The 24,312-nt window shown below is 41.6% G+C and overlaps 1 protein-coding gene across 2 annotated transcripts in view; it reads left to right on the top strand.

Annotated features, from left to right (window-relative positions):
• ARMH3 (armadillo like helical domain containing 3) overlaps window positions 1–24,312 on the top strand; it is a 130,112-nt gene that overhangs the window by 47,120 nt on the left and 58,680 nt on the right. For both annotated transcript variants that reach the window (XM_061372511.1, XM_061372509.1), the window contains 3 exons: window positions 10,401–10,483; window positions 10,981–11,107; window positions 13,782–13,857. In XM_061372511.1, coding sequence (XP_061228495.1) covers window positions 10,401–10,483; window positions 10,981–11,107; window positions 13,782–13,857 — 286 coding nt within the window. The remainder of the gene's footprint in view (window positions 1–10,400; window positions 10,484–10,980; window positions 11,108–13,781; window positions 13,858–24,312) is intronic.

Here is a 24,312-nt window from a genome sequence, read left to right on the forward strand (position 1 = left end):
GTTAATTTAACAGATGTTGAATGCACTGCTAAAGGTGCTTCAAATGTGTAGCACTATCAAGAAGCTCATTTTTCTCTGTTTTTATTTTAGGATTATTAAAGGAGATTTTTGCAATGCTACTGGACAAAATACAAGTTTTTCCTTCTTGTAGACTCCTTGGATCTTTCTGTCAGTTTCTGTGTTTATAACATGAGGATAATATTACTTTCACAATCCTTTTGAGTGAATGCTAAAGAGTTGAAATGTTCTTCTGTGGAACACGGTGAAATAAAGAAGTAATACTGGGGGTGGGGGTGGGGGGGTGCTGTGGAAAACCCCACACTTTCAGTATGTGTAACACACATGCCCCACACAGTGCATGTTTGAGGTGGTATTGTTTAGTCACTTGTACTTTGCTTTGTTATTTCTGTGGCTGAACTATTGATTACTGGTAGTATATTACCTCCAGCAGTTCTGATTCTCCAGCTGTTGATCAGGTCTGCTTCAGCCTTCTGATTTGTGTTGCTGAACAGACTGGGAATCAGATGATGTTGCACCTCCCCTTCATCTCTAATCCCGCTGTCACTGTCGCATTCTGCAGCAGCTACCTGGCAAGGGAAGCTTGTCTTCTTGCAGCTCTTGTGAAGGCAGGATTCATGCGTATATTGATATACTAGACAGTATAGCTCACTGATAAAATCCCTGATCATGAGATGCAGTGAGAGTTTGAAAGACTGTAGGGCTGCTTGGCCAGTTAGAAAAACCACTTAAAGATTTTAGAGACAAGAATCAAAGACCTAAAATCTGACCTTCTTATAAACTTGTGGAATGACTTATGGCTTTAAGAAATGCCAAGGTTCAAGATCCAGCAACACTGTCTTCTGCATGCTTCTGAAGTCTTAAGAGTTCAGAGAAAGCAGTCATGTTCCAGCTGATGGTATAGATAAGGCTGCTGTGGTAATTTCTGTGCAGTAAAAAAATTCTTTAGTATAGTAATGAAGAAAGAAATGGCTTTCAGCTGTGAAGGATGTTGCAAGCTTAAGAAAGCGGTCACTTCAGCACATCATCTTAAAAGGTAACTAATAGAGGTCATGTGTAGGGAAAGGGTAGAAAGAACAGGAGCTCGTGTATAGTAGAAATTGAAATCTAGGGTGAGTACAAAGAACGTCTGTTTGTCTCTGTTAAAGGGTTTTGCTTGAACCTCCTGGTTTGGGAAGAAAAAAAGTCATTGTGTGAGACTTGACCTTTCAAATACCGTCCAGCAGAAATGCTTTCTGATTTCACTGCAGTGCTTATAAACTGTAAAAAGAACTATAGAACAAATGCTAGGGTTTTAACACCTTTGTTGGTCAACATACTCTACCTAATGCAGGTTTTACTGCTGCTTTTACTCTCTCATTTCTCTATGCCTTTTGATAGTGGGAGGCTGGCCCAACTTTTCAAAACTGCACATTGGAACCTCCACGTGACTAATGGCTCCCAGCCATGTGCCATATGCCTTGCTGGAGATTTGGGATCTCATGAGTTGTTTGAGTACAAGGTGATGCTGGCCTTTTAAAGAAGATGCCAACGCACTGAGGAATGAGGCTGGAAGTGGGAAGGATGGGCTCCCTCTGCACATCCCAGTGGTAGTTCATTGGGAGCACCAGGAACTGAGGGAAGACGCAGCAATAGCAGTCTCCAAGCTGGTTAAAGGTGAGCTGCTGAGCAGCTTGCAGTGGGAATGGGAGTTCTGAGTTGATGGGGTGGGTAGGTCTTTGGAGTCGTAGGGGATCTCGATCTGGGAGGATGTAGAGCCTAAGATAAATTGAAGGTGAATAGTGTGTTGGGAGGAATAGGAGGCCTTGAGTATAGGAGGGACTAGGTAGGATAAGGTCTGGGGTGTTGGGGAGGTTAAAGTGTTGGGGAGGCTGAGAGGTGTTACTGAATAGAAAATTTGGGTTAGAATTCATTGCATCATCTAGAAGGGGAGCTAGTCAGCATTTTTAACTCTCAGGGGTAGAACTAAATATCCTTTTCTTATTCTCTTGCTTGAATGCCTTCCTAGGATCATTCTTTGGTGTGGGAAATTGAGGAATGAGAGCCAATGGCTAGCTCAGGTGTCTATCTTGGATATTTTCCCTTTTCCCAGTGCTTCTCATGTATTGCATGCTTGAAAGAGGAAAGCATACTTTCTTCTCAGAATGACGTTTTGACTGTTTCAGCTGTGCTGATGACTTCTTTCTTTGCTACGAAGGACATGGACAGGGCATGGGCATTCACAGGTCTTGTATTACCACCCTGACGGCAGAGCTGCTTAGCTCTAGGATTGCAAAAAACAGTGAGGTCCTTTAGTATTCCTTATCTTGGAAATTGAAAGAAAACAGAGAATGTCAGCTAGCTGTTTAGTAGGAAGTTCAATGGGTTCAGAAAGCACTTGTGCTTGTTGACTCCTGTGAAGTTTCTGTGGAGGTGTGAGTGTGAGATGTCCCTGCCCATGGCAGCGGGGTTGGAACTTGATGATCTTAAGGTCCTTTCCAACCCTAACTATTCTATGATTCTATGATTCTAGGTAGAATAGTACTGAAAAGCTGTTGGGAAGAATATAGTTTCTCATGCAAAACTAAAGGCTGAAACTGTTATGTGCTGTGCAATAGGTAGTGGGAGCTGGCAGCACTTAGAGTTGCCCATTTTTTTTACTCAGGAATGCTGATGCTTTGTTGGACATGTGGTACTGTGTTGGCATAAGCTTGGTACAGGAGTGCAACTGTTAGTCCTGTTAGCTATTTCAGTGAGTTTAGGAAAGGTTTGAAATTGAAAGCTAATTTTATAAAGTGAATTTTGTTTGTAGTTGTGAAGAGCATTGTTGGTTGCTATTCATTGATTTGTTTAATTTGTACTTCTGATAGCACTCCATGTTAACCTAAAGAAAACCCCAGTCCCGTCTTCTACAGCTTACTTACAGGCAGAAGGCATGTGAAGCTCAGAAGGAAGACTACAAACATCTGCTTGTAGACTTCTGGTGCCATTTTCAACTGGTGGTCCAATTTCATGTTAAGCTTTCCACATTACTTCCTTCATACAAAGCTAAAACACTTTCGTGGTAAGAGCACACTGCCATATGGCAAAATGCACTGACCTAAGTTTCCTAGAGAAGATAGTATATGAAATGCAAAAATTCTGGCTTTCTTGTAAAAGAGGCTGTTCTAAAATCCCCACATGAGGCATTTTTAGGAAGCATCTACTTTAACTTATGTCTTTCTTAGTGTTCTGCTACTTCATTCTAGTTACCTTCCCTTTATTTTAATACTAATGATGAAGAGTTTGACTCTAGTTGGCCATGGAGAGAAAAAGAGTAATACAAGATTTGTGGTTGTTACTGATCAACTGGTAAGATCAGAATAGGAATTCATCAACAGAGCCTTGCTCAGGTGGCCAAAAGTCTAGTAACCTCTTGGTCACCCTGCCTCAGCCTGGCTGGTCTCATCTGGATACGTTGCTCTGTCATGCAGATTACTTCTTAAATAAAACTAGCTAACACAGGAGAGTGTGATTGTGATTCCCTAAGCACATTTTGCAGATCATGATGACCTAGTGGATATCGTGTGGTAATTTCTCCTGGGAAACAGTTCTGTTGGTGACAGAAATGCTACAGCCAGAGCTGCTCACAGCCACTTCTTTGCACAGAGGGGTTGCAGCATTCATGCAGTGATGCAGAATGAAGTGATTTAGCCCTGTCCCCTTTTTTGTTTTCAAGGAGCAGCCTTCTTGCATGCCATACTTTGCTGCTTTTCCTTGTTTTCACACAATATTTCTGCTCTTTCTTGAAATTCTCCTTTTTTGTCTTAAAACTGAGTGCAAAAATGTGCAACCGTAACTCCCAAGACTACTGTTTAGCCAACAGTGTGAACCTGCACTGTCAGACAGAATAGAATTAAACTCAGTACTTCCTTTTCCTCTAAAGGGGAATTAAGCTTGTGGGTGTATGGTTTTTTATTTTTTATTTATGCTTTTTAAGAAAAAAAGCATATTGTTCATTTGAGCTTTAGCTGAATTTGGAAAATTTGGTTTCTCACTGCTTGCTGGATCGCTATCAAGCAGCATTGCTCTGGCATCAGCAATCAGCATTTCCATTAAGCTTGCAATTTTCACACCGTTGGCTGCTGTTAGGCTGGAACAGTGAGTACCAGCGATGGGGAGCATGTAAGGAAAGTAAAGGATTGGAAGTGAAGTGGCCTACTTGACTGATGCTGGGAGCGATGGGTTATGCCAGCATGTGCTCCAGCCCTCTGGCAAGCTGTTGTTTCTCATTAAGAATACAGGCTGTTTCATGCTTATATCCTGAGAGTCATGGGGAGAAGAGGGAACAACTGTTGAGAGTGCCGAGATGGTGGTGATGGGGAGCCTGCCAATTGCTGGCTTCTGTCTGCCACAGAGTTTTAGTGGCTGGGAGCAGGAGTTCAGCAGTGCCTGTGGCAGCAAGCAGGGAGGCAGTGGATAGAGGAGCTGTCCAGACAAGTGAATCATTACAACTATGAGTAGGGTGCTCCCTCCCTGTCAGAGCAGAAGGAAAAAGCTGAAGCATGTTGAATAGTGATGTTGACAGAGCTTTTATTGCTTCCCCTGCTCCCCTGGGAGTGGACTGCAGCAATGGTGCAGCGGTTTTGTTTTCTAGCACTTTGGATGATTGACGGGAAGCTGCAAGTGCTGTCCCTGAGTAATTGATTCACTTGTCCAAGGATGCTGGGATAGTTTGTGCCGCAGGGAGTTCTAGTGCATTAGTTTGTAATAGCAGCATAGCTATTTCTCGGACATGCTTCATATTCCTACTGCTGTATCTGAAAGCTACCTCTTGTTTCTTTCTGTCAAACCCTATCTGTAGTTATTCATCTCCTGCTGAGTTTGTTTTGATCACTGTTCTGCTGAGTGTCTGCCAGTGCTGAACATGGCCATATCTGCACCCTCTTAACACTCAGGTCATCTCAATACTTTGTATTTGAGCTTTTTGTATCCCTCCTTCTGAGTTTATCTTCAGGTATAGCATTTATCACATTTATTACAGGTGGTTACTCTGTTCCAGAGTCTCTCCTCATAACAGCACAGTGGGGTATATGCTTATCCTAGCTTAGCCCTTCTGACTTCCAGTCTGGAATGGGAGAGTGGACTGGTCTGTGGTTATGGTATTGTCATGTTGTGATAGTGTTATTTCCAGTCTGTGCTGTAGCTTCCCTTATGTAAAAGGGGGTAATGCTGAATTTTGGAATCTGGAAGAGCGTGACAAGAAAGCGTTGTTTTGACCATTACTTTTTAACAGGTATTTGGTGTTGACCCATTAGAAACAGAATCCTGAGCGTAGGTGGGCCTTTGGTTCCTGTTGCTATATTTATGCTTTCAGTGCTGTTGCAGATAGGATGGTGCTGTTTACCCTTTTGTGTAGGAGGAGTTGAAGCACAGACAGACCAAAGTGCTGCTTCCTGAGGGGTTGAATCCAGTTTGTTTTCCGTTACAGTCTAGTGCATTAATCCTTACCAGGTGTGGCTAACGATGTGGCTGAGTGGTATGGACCTTAGCTTGAGAGAATGTGTATGTGAACAGGATGGCTGTAAGAGGTCCAGGGTGGTTACTGTGCTGTAGCAGCGCTCCTAGGTGGAAGGTTTCTTTGCAGCCTTGAAGTGTTACCCAGGTGTCATCATCAGCTGCCCTATAGTGACATGTGAGTGAGGATCCTCCTAAGAGGGTTGCCAGATGAAGTACTAAAAGGAGAACACAGAATACACTGTTGGTACAATGGTAACTTCCAGAGGCACTGAGAAAAATCACTGCTCTTCCCAGTGTGCCCTGAGAGTTGGAGAGTGCAAAATGGCAGGATTTTAGTAGAGTGCAAGATCCTGTTAACTGATGTTATACTGCAGATGAGGAGCCATCACATCTCTTTTTCTCCTTTTGCTCCTTGGTTGAGGGCCATTATATGCACCATTAGAAGATATTTGACCTGTAAGTGCAGCTGATGCAGTGACAGAGGCCTCCATACTGTGCTCAACCGATCCAAGCTCTCATTGATGTGTGTCTCAGGGCTGTTCTCTTCTGCTCTGTTGTGCAATAACACATCAGAGCCTTCTGATGCTCTTGGCGGAGTTTGTGCTACATTCTGACTTGCCTAAGGGATGGTACTGCTTCTTTTCTTTTCCCCCTTTTCTCTACTTAACCTATCTCCATGCTCCTGTTGCATTACACGTGATGCATACAGCGAACACTGAGACACTAAATAGAACAGAAACTCTTCAAATCCCAAATGTGCTAGGGCTGAATATACTTCTGTTTGAAATGAGGCTTACAGGGGCAGAAGGTAAATCTGCTATGGGAGAAGGAACAGGAGAAGGAGGGAGAGAAGGGCATCTGTAGCAGGAATTACTTCCTTCCTGGGAGAAGAAGAGATGTTGGCTGCCCACAGTCTTATCACAGAGGATTGCCTTGAAGAAGGGTAGCAAATAACTGAGCAGGGATATTGTTGCTCCTCAGCATGCAGGCTGGCCACAGGAGCTGATAAAGGAAAGTGTCTGCCCTCAAAAGCATCTGTGTGGCAGAGGAGCTAAGAGCTTCTTTCACTGCAGTCATTTCAGTTTTAAAAGCAGGGAGGGTATCTAAAAGCTGGTGATGTCCCTTTTCATCCTTTGGCTGTAATAATCCTTGGGAGGGAAAATTGCCTAAAAAAACAGCCTGTATGCTTTACACCACTCACAAACAGCAAATCATATGGATTCATGTCCAGCATAAGTGTCCACTCAACATACTTTTCTACTTGGTTTTGAGGCTATAAATGTAGGTGTTCAAGGCTGTGTTCTCACTGATTTAAGAGGCACAGCCAGCGTGCTCAGCTCAGGTCACAAAGCTAGGCGCTTGCATGCAGATACTGATGGCTACTAGTTTAGTTTAGTTACAGCCTCCTGCTTTTGTTGCTAAAGAAGTTCTAGTGGCACTATAGTATTGTGGATGTTTCACGACTCACCATAGCAGGTGTATTGTGTCCTGGGAAGGGATGCCAAGGATAACTTCAGTTAAAAAAAACACCAACAAAGATTCTAGAGGCTATTGCAAAAATTGTGCTGTTTTTCAGCTAATGTTGAAATGTATTTCATGCCCAAACCATCTATCACTGTTAAATCCTGGATCACAAGTAATTGGGATAACATGGCTGAGCCCAGGCAAGGGCCACGGTTTGCTTGTGCAGCTGAGTGACTGAACTGCTCTTCTATTGGGAAAAAACATGGATAATTTCCTGGCTTCTGTGAGAGGGCAGCCTGCGGATTGGATATGAGAGGTGAACAGTCGATTGCAGCAGGGAAGAAGTGATACATTTGGTTTGACTTCAGGTTGCTCAGGAGTAGTAGTAGCAGTGCTTCATTAGAGCTCAGGGCAGAAGAGCATTCAGCCAGTTGGACCTTTGCTCTAAAGGTTTATTTTGTGTGTGTAGTTGTCACTGAAGGGTGCTGGGCATTTGAAGCTGAATGTAAAAGTTGTCAATCCTGAAAACTCCAGGGCATAGCTGTCCTCATTTTCAGTATGTGGTCTGCCTTACAAACAGATTAGAGATACAGGTAGCCATTAATTTAAGGGTTCATTTGCCACAGTTTTTCCTAATTAGGAACACTGCAAATTTTTTAGGAATGTGTGGTTTCCAAACAGTTGGATAAATGTGGCTGTGCAGTGCACGCAGTGACTGTAAACCTGTGGCACTTCTGACCAGCTTTGAGCCCAGCACCGAGTTGTTTTTTCCTATGAAGCATGTCCCTCTCCTTCCTATCTCTTAGAGAAGGAACAGCCTAGACTGGCTGTGAGTGGGCTATGATGCGGTGCAATTCATTTCAAGCAGTGGTAATCTTGTGTCTTCTTTCTAACTGGAGTAGGAAAATGAAACATGAGCAAATTCATCACAACAGTTGGAACAAATGTAGGAGCTGTTGTTGGGGTGGAACAGAACAAAAGTTCTCCTTAAGTGTCATCACCAGCATAGAACATTGCAAGTGCTCTGCAGTTCAGAATGGTATCTGAGAAATACTGCAGTGGGCAGTTGTAGAGTACTTGTCTCTGGCAGTCAAAGAGTGCTCGTGCTTTGGACAAACAATGGTAATGCTTGTTCTTGTAAAAACAGTGTCTCTCCATCACAGGCAGCTTTCATGTTCACTGTGTTTGGATGTTCAGCAGTTTCTCGTCATGCTGTGTGATCGCCCACTGGCAAATGCCTTTCAGCAGGGTTCTGGGGTGAGACTGAGAAGCTATGGGCTTTATGCCACTTGTTAGAGGAAATCCAGAGCTCCGCATACCGCTCTCAGAAGCCCCAGCTGCTATTAGTTGAACAGCAGCGGCTGGTCGCAAGATGTGGCTGTGTGGGATTTCATGGCTGGGAAAGAGGTAAACCCATGCTTATAACTATTAAATAGAGATGGCCAATAAGCTGCTGTGACAGAGATGCAGGATAGTCAGTCCAAGGCACTGACTGCGGGAGACTCCACTTTTTTGCTGTGGAGGCTTGGTTACCTTGGCAACGTGTTTTTAGCTGGATCTCTGCTCCTGTGGAGAGCCTGTCTGTACCTGCTACTTCTTTGTTTTGAAATGGCTGGTTTACATGAAAATACCTGACAGAGTATTTCCAGAGCTGGATTACTGTGGAATCCGCTCTCTGCTTTTGGTCCCAGGAGTTTCAGTGTGGTGATGAGGTGATGATGATATGGGGAGCTCTGTGGCTGGATTGAAGAGGTGTTAATATACCTGCTTCTTGAGGTGGGCTGCTGCCATGGAAGGGAGGGATGCTGCTGCTGATTGTTAAATCCTGGAATAGCTCTGAAAAATGACTTGCATGTCTGGAGTTTACAGAGAACTTTTTGTTCATTCTTGTTTTCAGTTCAGCATCAAGCCACCATCTGGTAGATTAAACTGAAATAACTTCTGTCTGCGATGAGTAAATACCCCCACTAGGGCTATAGGCTTCCCTTTTGGGGGACATACATAAACTTTTGACGCTCCTGGTGAACTTCTAGCATTCGAAGGTAGTGGTTGCAGGACTGTATTCAGAATCTGACAATTTTGTTTCCTTCCAGATCTTACCAGGCTCTTCACATCTGTCTTTTTACTGTAGGTTGTTTGGTTTTACCTTTTGTGAATATTTTGGAATCCTGAAGGGGGTGTGTGTGTGTGTGTGTGTATCTAAACTTTGCTCTTACGTAATTCCTGTTCCCTGCCCTTTATCCCTTCTTATTTTATAGGAATGTAGATGAATGGTCTGTTCTCTGTGTTCTATGGGGTTCTCCCAAACTGGAGTTGGTTTTCTCAGGGATTACTGTGTAGTGTGTAACAGCTGTGCAACAGTGGGGGGAAGGATGGATTTACAGTTCTAGTTATAAGAGATTGGAGTAATACCTGGCGCTACTCTGTTAGATGCAGGTAACAATTACTAGGTAATTAAGAGCCTTTTTAAAACTCTTCATTCCAGCTTGACTTTGGCTACCTAATTCAGATGTTTTAAGTCTTGACATCTTGTTGACTTCAGAGCAGAGTACGTTAAGAATCTGTTAGGCAGGCATCAGCTTTCAATACTGAGCAGATGAAGAGGAATGCAGAGAGCAGCCCTGAGTAATGCGGAAGAAAATAGCTTTCCTTGTTTGAAATTTTCAAGAACTAATAAAAACAAAATAAAGAACTTCCCATTTTATCAAGTGCATGGAATACAATTGTTTAAAATTTGTTTGATTAAAGCTTTTAGCCAACCTTTCTGTTAATTCCCACTATTGCTAACTGATTTTGAGCAGCTACAGCTGTGTTTGTTTTTTAAACAAGTGTGAACCAGATCTGTAATCTCTACTGCATAGCCCTAGATAACTGACACAATAAAGTGCTACATCCTTCCTTGTAACATTGCAGCAGCATTGACACAGAGCTACAGAAGATCTATGCTGTGGGTTGTTTGGGTTTTTTTTTTTCTTGTTACTTTGGGTTTTTTTAACTGCATATATCAAAAAGAGTGACAGTATGGGGCTGACTGTGAGTACATCACGTTGGTGATGTATGAAGCAGAAATGAGACAGTTGGAATCTCCAACCCCAAAGCTCACTTCAGGACCTAGCAGATAGAAAAATTTCCCCTGAACTGTCTAAGCTAACAACAGACTTACCCTGAACCTGAGCAGATTTGATTGGGAAGTCAGTGAAGGAGAATAAATGTGGGACAGTGAAATAGCTGTCACTTACCTGTCCAGCACAGTATTTTAGCCAGGAAAAACCCAAGCAAACAAACAAAAAATGCCATGTAAATTGATGTATTTCTGAGATGTGAGCAGCTGGCTTTTAGGTTGTTTTATGCTAGATAATGAAAAAGATCTATATTTAGGTGACTTGCTGAGAACGATTTTGATTTAATTTTATTTAAAAATACATATAATTTTCCTCTAGCTTTGATCAACTTGTTGAAGTTCCTCATGTCTAATGAAACTGTGCTGCTGGCCAAGCACAACATCTTCACCCTTGCCCTTATGGTGAGTACAGGCAAAGCAAATATTTTTATTTTAAACAATCAAATTTTAATTAAATCTTAGGAAAGAATTCAGGTTTTTGGGGCTAGGAAAGACATATCAGAACAAGACCACAAAGTGGACAAGTATCATCGTGGTTGGTTTCACTCAGTGTTTGGAAAGGGCAGTGTTTGGACTCACCATAGGGTCTGCTCATTGAAATAAATAAGCCTATGTGAGGACAGGCTTAGTTTAATTTTCCAGTTTGGTATCATTTTTTCTTGTTCTATGGCCATTAGAGTGTTTTCCTGGCCCCAGATACAATAACATTTAAGTTTATTTTCTGTCTCTTCTCCATAATAATGAAAATAATACATAAAACAATGAAGTGATGTAATACTGTGCAATGCAACTGAGAGCTATTTCTTTAATGGTTTTAGATGTAGTTTGAATTGGTTTTGTTGCAGAATAGATTTTGAGTAAATATTCCTGTTGTAACTTCTTTTCTCTTCTGTGTATAGGTTGTGAACCTGTTCAACATGTTCATCACTTACGGAGACACCTTTCTTCCCACTCCCAGCAGCTATGATGAGCTGTATTATGAAATCATTCGGATGCATCAGAATTTTGACAATCTTTATTCTATGGGTGAGTACCTCCTGACTGGTGAGGACTACTGTTGACTGGAAGTGCGGGTGGTGGTAGAGGGATGGTCGTGTCAGGTGTTTTTCATCCACCTGCTATACTCGTATGTCTCGGCAGTGGACATGTTTTGTGTACTAGGATGTGTTTGGTAAATTATGAATTGAGAGGGGGATAAACTTGTTAAAGGTGTAATTTTTTTAGTCAGAAAAAAGAAAAAGGAACAAACTCATTGCTTCTCTAACAGCTACTTACTGTGGTTGGAAATACAAGTTTGTTGGTACAACTGGGAATGTGGTATTTCACGCATCTTCGCATAGTTTACATCTATTGCATTCAACAGTTTCAAGTGAGAACGCAGGTACGTGCTGCAGAACCAGCCAGCACGGAGAAACTCAGTGCAAACAAGAATCTGGAAAAGAATTTGAGAAACTTACAGCAAGAAGCTTGCTGCGCTAGACAAATCACATCTCCTACACTCATTGCCAAAACAAACCAAGAAAACAGCCCTCACAAACCTGCTTGGAATGACAGGCGAATCACTGGACTCAAGAATGTGCCTATTGGCAAAACAGGGAGAAGATGCCATCCTTCAAAGAGAGAGAGGCATGCTGGAATGCCACCAAGTGACACTCGGCAGGGAAAAGAGGAACAAAAAGAAGGAGAGCAAGGAATGCATGGAGGCACAATGAGGCAATGTACACACAGGAGCCTGCAGCAGCACTGGTATGGAGCCTGCAATAGCACTGGTATAGTGCCTGTGTGCTTGAAGTTCTGAAGCAAAGAAGACAGCTATAGGTTTTGACTGCTTTCTTCTGGAAGGATCTTTCTTCACCCCCTGCTCCTTTCTCAGTGTGATCACCCAATGAAGAGCAGGAGTTAATATAAGCATATAAAGGGAGTTAAAAGGCAGTGGGAGGGAGACAGTTGGCCACAGCCCTCTTCTGACATGGGAGAGAACTATCGTCACCTAAATAAAATCAGCTGAATACTCCCTACAACTGCAAGCAAAAATGAACTGCCCTTTTGTACCATCTTCCTACTGTTTTCATCCATTACATAAGGGATCACTTGGCTATTTTTGTGCCCTCTGAGCATGTAAGATTTTTTTGCTAACCCATTTCCTACTCCCAAGAATTGCAGCTAGTAAAATAAGGTGCTTTTACTAGCTAGTAATTTTTCAGATCTGCCCTGTGTGGAAGCTGAAGGAGAGTGGAATGGAAGAATAACATACTCAAATACTTAGTTGGGTTGCAACAGGCACATCTGACCTGTTGAAACAATTCATTTCCCACATGAATTTTTTCATCCTGCTACACGAAGCAAGCCCCTTTGAATTAATGGAAACCATCTCTGCATACATTACTTCAGATATTCAAGTACAACACGTACTGTTTGACAAAATAATGTTACCCAGAGCTGACATCATTGTTTTTTTCCTGCAGATGACATGTAATGTTAGCACTAGGAAGTGAGAAGATAGCACTATTTCAAGTTAGCAAAAACCACAGTTTAACCAGGAGTCCTGACAGCTTCCCTTTGCTTGTCACTCTGTCTCACAGGGACTACAGTCACCCTTCTGTCTCTTAGCCTTGGGACATTTGTTAGCACAATTGAGAAGGCTACTCTGTCCTCCAGCTTCCCTGTTAATGTGGTTGAAACTTTCAGAGTTGGAAGTGGAGATGAAATCTGACTGCTTTGGGTTTTATTAATTTATTTTTCTTGTCCTGAATCTGAACTTTATCCAGATCTGCAGGATTAAAGGCCACTCTGCTTATGAATTCACTTGTAGCATCCATATTTCTAGATGATGCTAAATTTGGGTGATGTGCTTTTCCTTCATGTCTAAGTCAAGGGGGAACCTTCCTTATGGAATGTAACCACCAGAAAGCCCTCTATATATAAATTAATAGAAAAGTCTCTCTATTTCGGCAGTATGGAAATTAACCAAACATTTGCTACAGGCTCCATTACTGTTTTGGTACTTGCAAAGAGATGTGCAGGTAACTGCCACCATAGAAACACTACATATTCTGACCTAAATAAATATTTTTGGTACTCTGGCAGAAAAGAATTGGATTCCCTAGAAGTTCTTCTTGTTGCAGAATGTTTTCAGATCTGCTCCCAAGTCTGTCAGAGACCATCTGTGCTGCAGAACAGCACCCTTGTTCCTACAAGGAATGTTTTTCCCTAGGCTGATGTATAATTCCTCTCTTCATTTCCAGATAAATGGGGAGGTAGAGAATCCATCATTGCTGGGTGGGTTTAAATTGCAGGATGTAGTCCAGCTCAGATGGAACCTTGCATACATAATAGGAGCCGGAGGAGAATGGTGGTGTGTGAGATGAAAGGTATCATTGACCTGGGATGCTGCCCTGTTTCTAGGGAAAATGAACTTCAATATGTGGTCATAAAAGCAGTTAGGAGGACTTACGCTCTTCTATTCCCTCTGCTTCCTGTCTGCCAGCCATTATTTTGTTCTGCTCACCTCTTCTGTGCTCCTTACCTTTCAGAAGGGCATTGAAGGGCACTCCTGCCCTGGATCACAGATGATTTCAAAGATGACCTTTGTTCTGACGTGCTTCCCAGACTGTCGTCTCGCTAAAGCAGTTTTTTTGACATTTTGGATTAGAAAAATGCCAGTTCTGTGCCAGCACTGTTAATTGTCTTTTCCTTTCAGTTCTAAGGCTGTCTACCAATGCTGGTCAATGGAAAGAGCCTGCAAGCAAGGTGACTCATGCATTAGTCAATATTAGGTAAGGACTGGAAGTTAATAACCATTTTAAAGATTCTTGTGTCCTGTGTGACTGCGTTCTTATCATGACACTTTCACATTTGTTGTACTGAATTTAGTTTTGAATTTGTTCCCTTTGTTGGGCTAAATTGCTGCTCCATACAGGGCCCACTGGGATAAAGAGAGGATCACCAGAGTTTGATTGTCCTCTCTCCAATAATTCTCTCGGCTCTTCTTTAGACTGAGTGCTTTCAAAGCATGGCACAAGCTGTAATGAACTAATCCTCACAGCATTCTTGGGAGAAGTTGTATAGTAGGGAACAATGCTGTGCTGGCAGAGCAATTGTGGATTTCTGTTGCGCGATTCTGTTGCAATTCTATGAAGCTATGAAGGGGGCTATAAGCCAGCTGTAGTAAGCAGATTCAAGGCCTCTTTTAACGCTGCAAGATTTGTGCGTGTGTTTAAAACTGATTATTTAAGGACATTTCAGTATTCTCTCAAACCTCTTCCTCCTGCTCAAGGGCAGAATTTATGTTCTACTTGTAAGACTAAGGAATATCTGGGGGTGCTTTTGTGCTGTATTCCTTCCTGACAGCTGTAATTTCTTGGTTTTGCTTCTGGAGCAGCTGGGTACTGGGTAGGAGGTTCCTGGATCTGATGGATTGGAAAATGGAAGAATGTTGAAAGAGAAAATTCATTGTTTATCTCTGGCTTGTAAACAAACCGTAAAAGATACAAGTATTTATCTGTCCATAATTCTCCTGGTCACCCCAGGCACTTGGTGTCTACACTATACTGAGTAGCTCAGTATTCCACATCGCTAGTACTTGTCATTTTCTTCACTACAAAAGAGGTTGTGTAGGACGAACTGTCTGTGGGTACCTTTCAAGTCAGTATACATCTTACATGCCTATAAACCACCTTAAAGGTTCCCTTAGTAAGTCTGTAAGCTTAGTAATGTCACATATGGTTCCAGAAGATTTATTTTGCTACTATCCTTATTACTGTTTTTTGTAAACAGACATAAATGGACGCTCGTGGGCAGGTAATGCACTCGGAGTGAAGCAGCAGAACAGATAGCTGTTGCCAAATTAATGTCATTTAATGTGACACAGAGTGCCTGCCCTGGGAATTCTCTGTATACCCAGGAGAGAGCTCTAAACTGGGAAGGGAGAAAAAATAAAAGCACTTGTGCTCACCTCTGGTTTGTGCAACCAAGAGTTTGTGATACCTGCCTCTGGACAGCCTGTATCAGGCATGTTTCAGTGCATGGTGCTGTCTGGAACCAGTGAAGCCTCTAACATGTTTCTCTTTTAGACTTTTGGTAGCTTTCCCCTGCTCCATCCAACTGCTCATGTGCATTGAAATTTCATGTCATCTTTCACTAGCCTAAGAAGTTTCCATGAATGGCTGCTTTTCATTTAGTGAACTTAGGAAAGGTCTAAATTAGAGATGATTCAAAGCTTAGAGGGATTGGTATTCAGAGAAGCTAGTCTGTTTGACTTACCTTCTCTCTTCCTCAGAAAAAGGGGGGGAAGGGAGGGTGTGTAGGTATTTTGAATTTCCTCTACCAGTTTGTTTTCTACTCATGGTAAAAATGTCACATTTGAAGGGTTGTTTAACTGAATAGATTTTGGAGCAGCTAGTTGTTGAAAGCTGGACAGATCCAAAAGTACTGTGCTTTTGTGAAGGTGATCCACAGCATGATGTTTCAAAATGGTGACTACTTTTTTTTGCAACAGCATGCTTTAGAAACTTCCAAAAGATTCATTCCCTACAGGGAAAATAGCTGAAATGAAAGGCTTGTGATAATGTGATACTACTCCATTTTGGCCTAAAGACTGGATTTAGGCATTTGAAAGCTGCAGATCGTGCAGCAGAAGGACAAGAGGATAATTCTTCAAGGAATGCCTCGAACTTTCCAGGGTCTGAAGTTTTCTGCAGTCTGTTTGGAAAGACCATTTTGACCTTGTTTGTTGGCTACTCCACTTCTCCAGCAATGTCGTAGGAGGACTTGACACTAGGGCCACATGTTTTCTTCCTGTGTTGGACCAGGAGCACAAACTGGAGCCTTGTGCACACATGCTTGTGGCTCTGTTGCAGAGAGTCACAGAGACGTTGCAAGCCCAAATCAGCAAAGAGAAAAGGGAGAGAAGATGTTTGAGAAGAATGAACCATTTAGGGCTGATGGCTTTATTAGAGAAACACAGTATATTAATGAATGACAGTATTATCATTAGATGTCATTTTTTTATGCATCGATAAGGATGTGCTGATTTGAACCTGGCTTAACTCCCCATTGTCTGTTTATGCCTCTTTGGTTTCCCCTTCGAGTAGTCTGACTGGACTATTTCTTATTCAGCTGCCTTTGCCACGAAGGGACTGAGTTTAGAGAAATTCACCTTATGTTGCATTTTCCCCTCAGCTTGTTCTATCATTCTGGTAAGCTGTTATGAGCAAGGATTACCTGCTTTTTGCTGGTAACAGTGCTGTGCAAAGTCACACTTTGGTTTGTACCTTCATCTCATTCCAACAGCTATGTAAAAAAAATAGGTAAAAACTGTCAGTTCATTATCCTAAGGCTTTTGGTAGAAAAGATTATAAATGTAAAAGCATCTTTGTGTGCGTGAACATAGAAAGCTTTAGCAAGTGTCTTAAATCCTAGCATACAGTCTTACATGTATTTTTGCTTGAAGAGGAGTGGTGAGTTGTAAACAACTTTTCAGGGCTGCAATGCATTTGTTTTATAGGAGTAACTGTAAACACATAAACCAATCCTGCTTGTACCCCATGCTGCTGGATTGGCAAGGTCATCTGGTTAATTGCTTTAATACAGAGTCAGGATGAGCAATACCTAGAGAATCTTTGACATGACTTTGTTTAAACTCAGCTGCAGAGGGAGATCCCACTTTGTGTATCCTGTTATCCTATGAACTGTACTTCTCAGTTGGACTGTATTCAGTAGGCAGTCTGATGCAGTTTTGGTTGTTGCTGATTTTCTGATTTATCTAGACCTTACTCCAGTGAAAAGAGGAGTCACAAATGTTCTTTTTGAGTATTGTGAGACAGGAAGGCTATTCCTACCTTCTCTCCATACCTCTCCTTTTTACAGATGATTCATAATTTCTGTCCAACCTAAAGAAAATAAAAATGTGAGGAAGACAGAATAATAATAACTGCACCTAGTTGAAATCTTCCATACTGTATTGGAATGAGTGATCCCTATTGCTGTCGTGTCCCGTAATAGTGATTATAATGTCTGTCTATGGATTTGTATCTGTGGTTTATGTAAATAATTGAGACATGATGAACTGCAAGATGCAGCTGCAGCACTGATGAGGTTGAAATAGAAGCTGCAGCAGTCAGTGGTTTGAAAACTCACCTTCTCACCTATGAGGAAATAAGCACATTTTGAGGCAAGTAATTTTTTTAAGCTAACAAGCCTTTTCAAGATAAAACTGTGCAGGTTTGCATTTAATGAGAATTTCATTAACACAGGGTTCAAAGGGGCATCTTCTGATTGCTCACACAGTGAGGAAGGTGGCAGCTGAATCCTGGTATTCTTTTAATAGACTTTCTCCTGATCAGGATTTTTTCAAGGTGAATAAATAGATTAACTCAATGATTAATAGACTGAATTTCCTCATTGTCTGAAATTCAGTCCCATCATAATTTTTGAGTAATTTTATTTTTCTCTCTGATCCACTTTTCACAAGCAGAGAGTAAGTTTTGGGTATGGAACTAGGTGGTAGGATTTTTTTCATCTTAAAGATGTTTTTGTGCAGTTGTAGCATACACTGCAATAATTGCTTGGATGCTTCATTCACTCTTCTGTCTTGCAGCTACTTTTGTTCCACATGAACCACCCTATGTGATACCCTGGTTGTACAGGAGGTGCTGCTTCTCGCAAGGCTGCTTTTGGGGTTGTAAAGGATAGATTGGAGATCTGCGAGGAGAATTTAAAGCATCACATGGATGGGTATAAAATGGTTGTGCTTGCTGCCAGCATGGGCAGGAGCACACTGAAGGAACATTTACGATTTCACTTGGGTGAAAGAAGGCCAAATTGGACTGTGCTAGTTCGTTGAGGGATACCTGTTGTCCCTGCTCTGAAGCTATAGCTTAAGATAAATTACCAGCGTTCCATAGAACTACACTTACTGAAAACCTTAACAAAAGAGGAGGCTTCATTCAGAACGTGAGTGGCTGCCATCAGTCCATATAGTACCTTCAGCATTGTTCTGCTTTACTGCAAGGAATTTAGCATCTGTTCATGGGGAAAGAAAAGCTAGATGCTGCTGACCTCGTCCTGTGTTAATGGGTAGCTGTAGCATTTAAGCAGGATACAAGCAAGGGCACCTGATGGTAGATAAAGGTTTCTGTATAGAAAAGAGGCAATACAGTCAGCTGAGACTGTGTACAAAATATGTATTTATATGTATATACACGCACACATAGTTCCTCCTACCCTCTCCCTCTTCATACAGGCATAATAGACACACATACATTTTTCTTGCCAATATGAGTAAGAGAATGAAAAAGCCTGTTTATGAAAATAAATGGTCAAGAAAATCTATGTCCATATGTATAAAATATGGATATCTGTGTGTATATGTATACACACATATATGTGTGCATCCATATATATAAATATATAAAAATACATATACATAATCATGTATATACTAACAAGAAAGATTTATATAAAGCACACACAAACATCTTGCCTTTGAGAATGCAATATGTATGGCTACAGTACAATAATGAATTATTGACAATACAATAATGTATGGCTAAAAGCCATAATTTCCAAGCTGGGAAAAAAAACCCTACCACTTGCTTATTTTCAGCTTCTCTGAGATAAATCACAAGTATTGACTAAGGATGCCCACGTGTTGCTCCTGTCAGCAGTGTTACCCTGGGTGTGTACATAACCCTGGGAATGATGGACAGTGCAGGATCATGTGGGACTGCTTGGCTTGGGCCAGCCAGTGCTGAGTGCAGAAGGTGCTGAGGCCATGTAGGTTACCTGGAGTTCTTAAACCTACTTGTGAGGGCTACCGCTGGTGGAATAGCGACTCCATTTGGTTGTTCACTGAGGTGTGTTTAATGGTATTGATCTCTGACATGCTGTCACTGCTAATCAGTCTGACTGAGCTCAGATCACAGGCTAGTACAAGACAGTCAACAATTATTATTTTTCTTTTAATTAAAAAAAAAAGTGACAAAACCAAAGAGAAATTTATAAATGCATTTTATTGGTACTTTAAAATCCAAACATGATGTCAAGATTAAGGATCAAATTGTTACTAAAACACTGTAAAAAAACTGCCAGGCTTTACAAAGGCTGTCTGAAGAATTAGTTCATCACAGTTTTCAGTTGGCAGTCTGAAAAAATTATGTTGAAAAACTGAAAGTGGATTCTAGATGTGGATTCTGGCTTGGTTCTGGATCTTTTCTAGTGGCCTGTAATCACTTTACTCTTCACTGAAGAAGCAAAGTTGGTAGAGTCTTCTTGTCATTTCACATGTTTATTGTTGCATGCTTTTCTGTTACATAGGGACTGTGGCACAGCAGAACAGTTCCTGAAATACCAGTGTGGTTATGGTGGAGCTTTGTTGCTCAGTGTTCATCTGCTACCACTGCTTGCTTTTTCACTTGACCTTGCAGTATTCTGGTAGGGAAAGTTCATTTGCTAGGGGCAACAGATTTTGATGTGAACAGATTCTGGCATTAGCTGGCACCTGAACAAAGGAAGCAGGTGGATTGAAAGGGAAACACCTCTCTTCCAGGCCTTTGTGACCAGCAGCATGTTATCGGAAGAATAAAAAAGGAAGGAAGAAACACTCTTATCTCGGAGTGCGTTGTTTCATTTTTCTATGGCACTTTACCCATGCTCCCAGTGTTTTATTAATGTTTAGGGTTTTTCTCTAGTCATATAACTTCAGCATTTCATTTCTGCTACATTATCTGATTTCTTCTTGAGACTGCAGTGTTACTTTTCAGTTATTGCTCTTTATTTACCAGCTGATTCATCTTGGTGTGTTTCTCTTGCAGAGCCGTAGCCAATTTCATTCTGCTGTAATTTTCTTTCATTCTTTTTCATTCATGCAGTAGCTTAATTAAATGTTGTCTCTGCCACTGGCCCACATCCAAAGAGCAAATCTGTAGTCGAGTGGCATTGTATGGACCAATTCCACCAACACTGCAGTGTGGTTCAGCAAGTCAGGTGCATCCCGGGTCACCTTCCTTCTTTCTGCCAGTAACTTCCATTTCAGTCCCTGCAGCCTGAGAAGGGACTCTGACAATGTCAAGCCTATTTAATGACTGATTTTCTTTTTTTACTTTTATTTTTTTCCCCAGTATGTTTGTGGAAGGATTGATTTCTTGTTTGGTTTTCTGGTTGGTTGTGTTTTTTCTTTTGTTTTTTTTTGTAGTGACCTAAGGTTTATACAGCCAATACTGATTTTGAGCAAAGCTCTATGGCAGATGCCTCTATCTAGGTGCCATAGTCACGGCTTGCTTTCTTTAATGCACTTGAAAGCCACCTGCAGGGATTGCTTTCTAAAATTTTGCCCTCAAAGCAAGTAATGATTTTTGGACTGGGATGGGGATGAACTTGAAGTGATTTATTCCCAGGGTGGCAGCCTTGCTTAGCTGACTTTCTTAGCTTTTTTCCAATGTCTGCAGTTGTATCAGCTGCTTTCATCTCCTGTCTTCATGTTACAAAGTCAACATGTTGGCCTTTTAAGAGGGAACTTGCAGAAGGATGCACTTTTGTATTTCAACTGCTCTGTAAGGTGGAGCATCTGTTCAAAGGAGGATTGTTTCCTGGGTGGAAAGGAAACTTCGGCAGCGCAGCCCCTGTTTGGTAGTCTCATCCTAACTCCAGCTAGTGCCTTCGTATGGTTCTCGTAAGGTGAACATCTCACTGCTGTTTACCCTTGTTCACACTTGTGAACCTTTGTCTTCCTGGCCATTTTATTGGAATCATTTCTTCCTTAAGATTAGAAAGTTTTGGAAAGTTAGCAATGATCTGTAGGCTACTTAGCAAAGTTTGCTGAGAAATGTTACCTCCATTACTGAGGCATTGCAACCCACATTTCATCTACTCTGTATTGAGTGCACCCCCCCTGTGAACAGGGGAATTCCTGTCTGCAGATCTCATTTACCGGATTCATGGGGCCTTACAAAATGGAGTTAGTTAAGCTGCTAGTAATTTTTTGTGGAAGCTGTGTATTCAGCTTTGGAGGTATAATGTTTGGCATATAGATTCAGCTTCTGTGTCAGGAAATTCAGGGTCTGGAGCTTTGGGAAAACAGCCAGCAGAGGAGAAAAGTGGAAGAGACTTCTTGGTGTGATTATGGTCTCCTGTTTGATTTATGTGAGTGACTTTGCACTGCCTGCTGTGAAGAAGTGTAGCACCAGGCAAGAAATTCTTTCTCGTTTTGCTTGCCAAATAACCTTCCTCTGTAGAAACATAAAAATAGTGGGTAATATATGTTAGCATTGGGAGTGGTTTTGGTTTATTTCAAAAGTGGATATAGTGTTTATTTGTCAGAAGTTGTTTTTGACTCATTTGCAGATAGTTTGTTCTTGAATCCCCTTGCTGGGCACAGGCAAGTTATGTGTGAGCTCAGTAATACATTAAAGCAATGGTTGCAAAGCTAGGATGAAGCCTGGTAAACATTTCGGGGGTTTTGTTGCAGCACAAAATCCACACAGGTCTGCTGGTTTCTCACACTGAATGGTTGTATTGTTTCATCCTGTTTACAAGAACAATCTTCATTATTTCTCTGGTGCTGTGGCTGGCCTCAGTTCAATTTCTAACTGGTAGATTTCAACCTTACAGTCAGCATCTTTGTCGGTAGCTCGAATGCAGCCAGGAAGCAACCAGATACTCTTGGCCCCAAGAACTGGCCCTACTGGAACAGGATTGAAGCACAGTTTGAAACCCCTCCCTATAGCTTGTCAAAATTTTGCCTGTGCTGGTTTTATTCTTTGGATAAATATAAGGGACTCTGATCTCCACTGGTCTCAAATTTAGTTTTCAAGATTTGCTTTAATGGGGAGAGAACATTAAGCAGCTTTCTTCATAACCCAAACAATGTAGAAATCATTGTGAGCTTAAATAACACCTTTATCCCTTGAAAAATGATGTAGTAGAAAGCTGTTTTGCTCTTTTTGTTTAGAAGAAATCTGTTACTCACAGCAGCAGCCAGTGTTATTATTCCCTCTGAAAGTCTGGGCTGTGGGATGTGTATTTAAAAAGAAAAAAAGCTTTTCAAAATCCAGTAACATGTATTTTTTATTATCTTACAGTAGTGGGGGGCCTAAAATTTGGGTTTGCTCTGGAAATGTAAACGCCTTATTCTTTTAATTCTTCCTTTAGGACAAAATTGACAAAGTACACGCTCATTAAGTACATCTGCTCATTAAGGTAATGAAGTACATACCTTATCTTGAACTGAAAGTGAGGATGATACATTATTAGCGTGACTGCAGGACTGCAGTCTGTCTGAAGATTGCGCCAGAATGTGGAGCTCAGTTCCCTGGGAGCTGTGAGAGGAGGGAATGTGGTTTGTAAGACTTCAGTCATTACAAGAAATGCACATCATAGCGTTCAGAGTTAAGATGCTTGTCTTTTAGGTGCTCTTCCCACCAACAGCCAAGAAGGTTGTCTTGCCCTACCAGCACAGAGCCTAGCTTCACAACTGTCAGTAAATACCAGTTGTTTATAGCCAAGGCTAAGGTGAAAGTAAACTGCTGCCTGGAGAAGAAAAGGAAGCTTGAGTGACTTGTGATTTCTGTTATATGTTTGTCCTTTCAAATGTGAAAATATTTTGGGCTTTGCTACCTGTGTGTCCAGATAGAGACCATGAGATACATCAGAGCTTCAGGTGGTCTGAATTAAATTGGCTGTTTGGAAATCCCAAAATGGAATCTTTTGTTATTACCTTTTTTAGTCTCTAATTTTTCATCTAACTCGTACCTAGAAGAGTGATACAGAAAGTGATGATGTAATGTTTCTGAAGCGGCCATTTCTGCCTTAGCTTTGAAGTCAGATTTCTGTTGCTTGTCTGAAGGGGATGGTAACTGGGAAGGATTGGCAGTCAGAAATGCCCATGTGCTTGGCCACTTCTCAGCAGTCAAAGCCAGACAGATTAAGGTAAAAGAGATTTCATGAAGAATTTATCTGTGATGGGTATCGGATTCTGATATCATGCTGGTAAGGATTTAGTTGAAGGATGTTACTCTGGCAAAACTGCCCTGCTGTGCTTCCTCAGCCTGTGCTTCTGTGATCACTTGGAGCAGGTATAAACTGATAGTGCTGCTGAGCAGGATTCACCTGCCATTCATTCCTGGCATCACTTCCATGGGAAGCACCCTGCATTGTGCATCTGCATAGAAAGAAGGAGATGGGGGGCCTGGCCCAGGATAAAACTGTTTAGGAAGGAGAAAAAAGAATGAAACTGTGTGGTTTAGCCTTGGTCAGTTCGTGAGCCTTCATTACATACAGATACACAAGTGGATGTGTTAGCAGGCAGCTAGGTGTTAGGGACAAAAGTACAGTCTCTCAGCAGCATTGACCTGTTACACCAGTTTATGTTCACTGTCATCAGTTGTCACTGATGCAACTCTTTGCAGGGGCCTAAGCACATGCTCTCCTGCTTGTGCTGGTATTAGTGGTTTTTGCAAACTGTTCATGCTGTTAAGAGAAATATCAACATAACCATTGCCTAAAGATTCAGTTTGGGCACCAGGCTTGAGACATCGCTGCCATGAGCCCAAAAATGAGAACTTGGGTGCTACTTGTCAGGAAGCCTTGTGTAGGAGATTGCTGACATGTTGAAGGCATCGTGCTGCGGAGTCCTGTTTGATAGGACACAAAAGCGTGGTTTCAAATGTGTATTATTTAGAGGGTGGCCAAAAGTGGGATGACCTTAAAGGCTTCTTGGCAGTCCTTTTGCCTGACTTTGCTAGACTTTGAAAGCCTAAATGCTTTTCGTTTTGCTGCTTTAGGTTATTAATAGGTCATCGCTTTGTGTGTTAATTACAGTGACATTTTTCTTCTCAATAGTTGGATTATGGAAAGTTTTTGAGTCTGTGTAGGACAGGAAGTAATGCAAACTTTGTGACCAAGGGAATGGTGATTTCAAACTTTGGAACACTGAATTTCAATGGTGACTTTGGTTACTGTAAAATAATGCTTCTATCCCCTATAGAAAATGTTGCTGGTAACTGCTTTTAAGGCAGGATAACTGCCTTTTATTCTAAACAAATTTGTGATGTTGTGCACATTTTGGATGAGGAATTTTAAACTGGATCCTTCTTCCAGAAGGTTGTGTTGTGTTAATTAATGTAAAGCTCTTGCTGCTGACAGAGGGGTGTGAATATGATATACTTAATATTATGTCCTTCTTGTGGTGGCTGAAAAAGCTTAACAGGGAGCCTGTTAAGAAGGGCAGTGTATGT

The sequence above is a fragment of the Neopsephotus bourkii genome, unplaced genomic scaffold, assembly GCF_033783945.1.
Source record: "Neopsephotus bourkii isolate Nb327-2 ecotype Australia unplaced genomic scaffold, CSIRO-AGI_Nbou_v1 NB_1615, whole genome shotgun sequence".
NCBI classification, from domain to species: domain Eukaryota; kingdom Metazoa; phylum Chordata; class Aves; order Psittaciformes; family Psittacidae; genus Neopsephotus; species Neopsephotus bourkii.